This window comes from Salvelinus alpinus, chromosome 6 (genome assembly GCF_045679555.1).
Source record: "Salvelinus alpinus chromosome 6, SLU_Salpinus.1, whole genome shotgun sequence".
Classification (NCBI taxonomy): Eukaryota; Metazoa; Chordata; class Actinopteri; order Salmoniformes; family Salmonidae; genus Salvelinus; species Salvelinus alpinus.
Window position 1 is genome coordinate 10,346,835 of NC_092091.1, and position 7,583 is coordinate 10,354,417.

At 54.1% G+C, this 7,583-nt stretch overlaps 1 protein-coding gene across 3 annotated transcripts in view; it reads left to right on the plus strand.

Moving 5' to 3' along the window:
• LOC139578102 (zinc finger protein 609-like) overlaps positions 1–7,583 on the plus strand; it is a 190,466-nt gene that overhangs the window by 136,670 nt on the left and 46,213 nt on the right. For all 3 annotated transcript variants that reach the window (XM_071405309.1, XM_071405310.1, XM_071405311.1), the window contains one exon: positions 1,463–1,694. In XM_071405309.1, the coding sequence (XP_071261410.1) occupies positions 1,463–1,694 (232 nt within the window). The remainder of the gene's footprint in view (positions 1–1,462; positions 1,695–7,583) is intronic.

The following is a 7,583-nucleotide window of genomic DNA, read 5'->3' on the forward strand; positions in this document are numbered from 1 at the left end:
GTCATGTTCAACATTCACAGAGCAGGGGACATGTCCTGCCACTGCTGCCAACAACAAGTCATGTTCAACATTCACAGAGCAGGGGACATGTCCTGCCACTGCTGCCAACAACAAGTAATGTTTAACATTCACAGAGCAGGGGACATGTCCTGCCACTGCTGCCAACAACAAGTCATGTTCAACATTCACAGAGCAGGGGACATGTCCTGCCACTGCTGCCAACAACAAGTCATGTTCAACATTCACAGAGCAGGGGACATGTCCTGCCACTGCTGCCAACAACAAGTCATGTTCAACATTCACAGAGCAGGGGACATGTCCTGCCACTGCTGCCAACAACAAGTAATGTTTAACATTCACAGAGCAGGGGACATGTCCTGCCACTGCTGCCAACAACAAGTCATGTTCAACATTCACAGAGCAGGGGACATGTCCTGCCACTGCTGCCAACAACAAGTAATGTTTAACATTCACAGAGCAGGGGACATGTCCTGCCACTGCTGCCAACAACAAGTCATGTTCAACATTCACAGAGCAGGGGACATGTCCTGCCACTGCTGCCAACAACAAGTCATGTTCAACATTCACAGAGCAGGGGACATGTCCTGCCACTGCTGCCAACAACAAGTCATGTTCAACATTCACAGAGCAGGGGACATGTCCTGCCACTGCTGCCAACAACAAGTCATGTTCAACATTCACAGAGCAGGGGACATGTCCTGCCACTGCTGCCAACAACAAGTCATGTTCAACATTCACAGAGCAGGGTACATGTCCTGCCACTGCTGCCAACAACAAGTCATGTTCAACATTCACAGAGCAGGGGACATGTCCTGCCACTGCTGCCAACAACAAGTCATGTTCAACATTCACAGAGTAGGGGACATGTCCTGCCACTGCTGCCAACAACAAGTAATGTTCAACATTCACAGAGCAGGGGACATGTCCTGCCACTGCTGCCAACAACAAGTCATGTTCAACATTCACAGAGCAGGGGACATGTCCTGCCACTGCTGCCAACAACAAGTCATGTTCAACATTCACAGAGCAGGGGACATGTCCTGCCACTGCTGCCAACAACAAGTCATGTTCAACATTCACAGAGCAGGGACATGTCCTGCCACTGCTGCCAACAACAAGTCATGTTCAACATTCACAGAGCAGGGGACATGTCCTGCCACTGCTGCCAACAACAAGTCATGTTCAACATTCACAGAGCAGGGGACATGTCCTGCCACTGCTGCCAACAACAAGTCATGTTCAACATTCACAGAGCAGGGGACATGTCCTGCCACTGCTGCCAACAAGTAAAGAATGCTGTGACTATCACTGTATCAGAGCTCTATTCTTATCAATACTTGCCACCCTTCACATTTTGTTGTGCCTATCGTAACGTAGGAACGGCCTCCTTATGTGTGGTCTATGTCAGCTTTTGTTTATCATGTTATCTCTTTTCTCCCAGATGGAGTCTCCGGTCTCCACGCCCGCCACTCCACCCCTCCATCTCATGGCGCCGGTGGGCAACAGCAATGACAGCATCGCCTCACCCTGTGAGCAGATCATGGTGCGCACGCGCTCAGTGGCGTCCAACACCACAGACATGGCCTTGGCCACGGAGCCCGAGTGCCTGGGGCCCTGCGAGCCCGGGACCAGCGTCAACCTGGAGGGCATCGTCTGGCAGGAGACCGAGGACGGTAAGAGTTGTTCTGTGGGCTGAGGGAATACGGGGATATTATGTTGGTATAGTCTCTGTTTGAGGGAGGCGGCTCTCCTACTCAATCATTTGTTGATTTTGGTTTCCTTGTGGTTGTCTATTGTAAAGCGTCTTTAGGTAAAAGCACTGGGTTATTTATTATTATGGGCCATTTTTTGTGTGACAAAAACCTATATATTTTCTCTTTTTGTGGGAAAAAGGAAATGTGTCGCCTGTGATTTCTTCATTGTTGTTGTTGTTGTGTGATTTCAGTGTGCTCACCCACACATCCTGGGGCCTTTTATGTAGGGCCCCCCGATAAAATGTCATGAGGAGGAAAAGCAAGATGTTTCGTTTTCTTTTATCCGCTGCCATAAGTACAACTGGTATGAATTGTAAAGCCTCTCTTTGGATAAATAATTCATTCATTAATGCAGAAGAGAGATTCTTCAAAGAGGTGCATTTGGCAGTTATTCTGTGAGTTAAACCCCCTCCTACAAGGGGAGATAGCTCATCAGCATTCCAGGGGCCGAGGGTCTTGTCTGCTTTGTGTGTTCTCACAGTGAGTCGGGCGACCCTCTATAGCCTGCTCGTCTGCCCTTCTCCCTCGCTCAGTAATGGAGAAAGGAAAACGCCGCCTCCTCATTTTCAGCAGTTAGCCATTACAGATTTAAAAACATCTCATTTCACAAAAACCTTCAGATCTGTGGTCCTCGGCGCAGGCACAGCTAGCCCGCCTGCTCGGACATGCTTTCCCCCCGCAGCGATGCTAATGTGTTTAAACTGAAGGACTGTGCAGCACCAGACTGCCTTCAATGATCCAGCGCTGTGGTTGGAACACAGCGTCTCCACAAAGTAGTTTACAGTCACTTATAAACCTTTCTGTTTCGAGAGGACGGGAAAGATCCTCAGTGAGGTGGTGCTGTCTGCCTCCTGGTCCTCAGTGAGGTGGTGCTGTCTGCCTCCTGGTCCTCAGTGAGGTGGTGCTGTCTGCCTCCTGGTCCTCAGTGAGGTGGTGCTGTCTGCCTCCTGGTCCTCAGTGAGGCGGTGCTGTCTGCCTCCTGGTCCTCAGTGAGGTGGTGCTGTCTGCCTCCTGGTCCTCAGTGAGGCGGTGCTGTCTGCCTCCTCGTCCTCAGTGAGGCGGTGCTGTCTGCCTCCTGGTCCTCAGTGAGGTGGTGCTGTCTGCCTCCTGGTCCTCAGTGAGGTGGTGCTGTCTGCCTCCTGGTCCTCAGTGAGGTGGTGCTGTCTGCCTCCTGGTCCTCAGTGAGGTGGTGCTGTCTGCCTCCTGGTCCTCAGTGAGGTGGTGCTGTCTGCCTCCTGGTCCTCAGTGAGGTGGTGCTGTCTGCCTCCTGGTCCTCAGTGAGGTGGTGCTGTCTGCCTCCTGGTCCTCAGTGAGGTGGTGCTGTCTGCCTCCTGGTCCTCAGTGAGGTGGTGCTGTCTGCCTCCTGGTCCTCTGTGAGGTGGTGCTGTCTGCCTCCTGGTCCTCTGTGAGGTGGTGCTGTCTGCCTCCTGGTCCTCGTCCTCTGTGAGGTGGTGCTGTCTGCCTCCTGGTCCTCTGTGAGGTGGTGCTGTCTGCCTCCTGGTCCTCAGTGAAGTGGTGCTGTCTGCCTCCTGGTCCTCAGTGAGGTGGTGCTGTCTGCCTCCTGGTCCTCAGTGAGGTGGTGCTGTCTGCCTCCTGGTCCTCAGTGAGGTGGTGCTGTCTGCCTCCTGGTCCTCAGTGAGGTGGTGCTGTCTGCCTCCTGGTCCTCTGTGAGGTGGTGCTGTCTGCCTCCTGGTCCTCTGTGAGGTGGTGCTGTCTGCCTCCTGGTCCTCTGTGAGGTGGTGCTGTCTGCCTCCTGGTCCTCTGTGAGGTGGTGCTGTCTGCCTCCTGGTCCTCTGTGAGGTGGTGCTGTCTGCCTCCTGGTCCTCTGTGAGGTGGTGCTGTCTGCCTCCTGGTCCTCTGTGAGGTGGTGCTGTCTGCCTCCTGGTCCTCAGTGAGGTGGTGCTGTCTGCCTCCTGGTCCTCAGTGAGGTGGTGCTGTCTGCCTCCTGGTCCTCAGTGAGGTGGTGCTGTCTGCCTCCTGGTCCTCGTCCTCTGTGAGGTGGTGCTGTCTGCCTCCTGGTCCTCTGTGAGGTGGTGCTGTCTGCCTCCTGGTCCTCAGTGAGGTGGTGCTGTCTGCCTCCTGGTCCTCTGTGAGGTGGTGCTGTCTGCCTCCTGGTCCTCAGTGAGGTGGTGCTGTCTGCCTCCTGGTCCTCAGTGAGGTGGTGCTGTCTGCCTCCTGGTCCTCTGTGAGGTGGTGCTGTCTGCCTCCGGGTCCTCTGTGAGGTGGTGCTGTCTGCCTCCTGGTCCTCGTCCTCTGTGAGGTGGTGCTGTCTGCCTCCTGGTCCTCTGTGAGGTGGTGCTGTCTGCCTCCTGGTCCTCTGTGAGGTGGTGCTGTCTGCCTCCTGGTCCTCTGTGAGGTGGTGCTGTCTGCCTCCTGGTCCTCTGTGAGGTGGTGCTGTCTGCCTCCTGGTCCTCAGTGAAGTGGTGCTGTCTGCCTCCTGGTCCTCAGTGAGGTGGTGCTGTCTGCCTCCTGGTCCTCAGTGAGGTGGTGCTGTCTGCCTCCTGGTCCTCAGTGAGGTGGTGCTGTCTGCCTCCTGGTCCTCAGTGAGGTGGTGCTGTCTGCCTCCTGGTCCTCTGTGAGGTGGTGCTGTCTGCCTCCTGGTCCTCTGTGAGGTGGTGCTGTCTGCCTCCTGGTCCTCTGTGAGGTGGTGCTGTCTGCCTCCTGGTCCTCTGTGAGGTGGTGCTGTCTGCCTCCTGGTCCTCTGTGAGGTGGTGCTGTCTGCCTCCTGGTCCTCTGTGAGGTGGTGCTGTCTGCCTCCTGGTCCTCTGTGAGGTGGTGCTGTCTGCCTCCTGGTCCTCTGTGAGGTGGTGCTGTCTGCCTCCTGGTCCTCTGTGAGGTGGTGCTGTCTGCCTCCTGGTCCTCAGTGAGGTGGTGCTGTCTGCCTCCTGGTCCTCAGTGAGGTGGTGCTGTCTGCCTCCTGGTCCTCAGTGAGGTGGTGCTGTCTGCCTCCTGGTCCTCAGTGAGGTGGTGCTGTCTGCCTCCTGGTCCTCGTCCTCTGTGAGGTGGTGCTGTCTGCCTCCTGGTCCTCTGTGAGGTGGTGCTGTCTGCCTCCTGGTCCTCTGAGGTGGTGCTGTCTGCCTCCTGGTCCTCAGTGAGGTGGTGCTGTCTGCCTCCTGGTCCTCAGTGAGGTGGTGCTGTCTGCCTCCTGGTCCTCCGTGAGGTGGTGCTGTCTGCCTCCTGGTCCTCAGTGAGGTGGTGCTGTCTGCCTCCTGGTCCTCTGTGAGGTGGTGCTGTCTGCCTCCGGGTCCTCTGTGAGGTGGTGCTGTCTGCCTCCTGGTCCTCGTCCTCTGTGAGGTGGTGCTGTCTGCCTCCTGGTCCTCTGTGAGGTGGTGCTGTCTGCCTCCTGGTCCTCTGTGAGGTGGTGCTGTCTGCCTCCTGGTCCTCTGTGAGGTGGTGCTGTCTGCCTCCTGGTCCTCTGTGAGGTGGTGCTGTCTGCCTCCTGGTCCTCAGTGAGGTGGTGCTGTCTGCCTCCTGGTCCTCAGTGAGGTGGTGCTGTCTGCCTCCTGGTCCTCAGTGAGGTGGTGCTGTCTGCCTCCTGGTCCTCAGTGAGGTGGTGCTGTCTGCCTCCTGGTCCATTAACAGCCATGAATAAATCGCTTTCAAATGACCATGATTTAACAGCAGCAGCCGGGGTCAGGAGTCTGCAGGCGTGCCCACGTGCCCCCACGCATACCATGACCCCCGCCGCCAGATCAACACACACACACACACACACACACACACACACACACACACACACACACACACACACACACACACACACACACACACACACACTCACAGTTCACCCTGTGGCGGCTGCTGAGCAGGAGATGTGACTGGGGAAGCTGAGAGATAGTGACTAGCTGGTTCCCCCCCCCCCCCCCTTTCCCATGTCCCCCTCCCTTCTTCCTCCTCTCTGTCCAGTAGTGATTCGGTGCCTTGTTTGAGGTGTCACCGTGTTGCCCCCCCCCAGGTCTCACCCTACCTCAGCAGCAGCCCCCTCCTCCCCTGACAGAGGTTAAGCACTGGGAGCAGTAGACGGTAGACATCAACGCTCAACAGCATCCACTTCAGTGCAGGACAGAGAGAGATGCAGTGTGTATGGAAGGAGAGCCTCGACCACTTCATCTGGCTGTGTTTAAGGCAGGGTGACTATTTAATACCTGTTGTTAGAAGCTGAACATTCGGAAGCGCGTGTGTTTTGGTGTGACTGTTTTTCGCTACATGATTAAAAACGTCTTAGGATTTATCCCCCCCCCCCCCCGTGTCTTCCGACGTACTCGTATGCAAATAAAGACACTGTGCGCTCCTGTAGGGCCAGAAAGAGAGATTATTTAATGAGGTACGAGGGGCTATATCACGGCTAAGGGCTGTGTCCAGGCACTCTGCGTTGCGTCGTGCTTAAGAACATCCCTTAGCCGTTGTGTATATTGGCCATATACCACAAACCCCTGAGGTGCCTTATTGCTTTTATAAACTGCTTACCAAACGTAATTACAGCAGTAAAAATATGTTTTGTCATACCTGTGGTATACCACGGCTGTCAGCCAATCAACATTCAGGTTTCGAACCACCAAGTTTATAATAGTCAATATATTCTACATGTTTTCCCCCTCAGTGGTGCAATTACACATCAGTCAACACGTCAGCTGCATATCCACAGCTTCCTTCATTAAAGTGGGTCACGTTAGTTGGTTTGTGATATTTCACGACCAAATGCTGACCTTCCTTGCCGTGCGGTACGTATAGAGTGCCGTGTAGATCAATGAGCAGCCCCATGCTGGACCTGACAGGGAGAAGTGTAGGAGGAGGAGACGCCCCTGAACCCTCCATCCCCCCTGACACACACACACACACGGGCCAAGACCCACGCTCGCTCCCCCACTGTGGGGTTGCCACAGTTACAGGCGTCTACGCCCGGACATTTTTTGATTTAATGTGTTATTATTTGGGGATTAAATTAACTTTGAACACAAGCCAGTTTTCTGGGGGGGGGGGGGGGCTGTAGAATTTTTTGGCGTTTGGACAAAGAACAATGGAAAAATGTGCGAGTGGAGAATTAAGCAGTGGAGAAAGCTGTGAGGAGTGAAATGTCTATTGTTGGAGCTCTGCCACGCTGTTTGAAACAATTGGTAGCTAAGCCAACTGAGAGGAGGCTCTGGGGTTCACAGCTGAGAAAGCCCTTCTAGCTCACATCTCTTGATTCACTCGGTCCAACACAGGTTGTCAGAAAAGCCCGTTGCTTGTACCCCGGCTTGTTTTTGTCCCCGTCCAACAGGAATAAAATGATGATGGACACTGAGATGTGGATGTGTAGTTTGTTTACGTAGGCGAGATGATCTGAACACAATCACACACACACACACACACACACACACACACACACACACACACACACACACACACACACACACACACACTCACGCACACACACACACAATCACAATCACGCACACACACACAATCACGCACAATCACACACACACAATCACAATCACAATCACACACACACACACACACACACACACACACAATCACAATCACGCACACACACACAATAACAATCACGCACACACACACACACACACACACACACACAATCACGCACAATCACACACACACAATCACACACAATCACGCACAATCACACACAATCACAATCACGCACAATCACACACACACAATCACACACAATCACGCACAATCACACAATCACACACACACACAATCACACACAATCACCCACGCACAATCACCCACGCACAATCACCCACGCACACACACACACACATACACAATCACAATCACAATCACGCACAATCACAC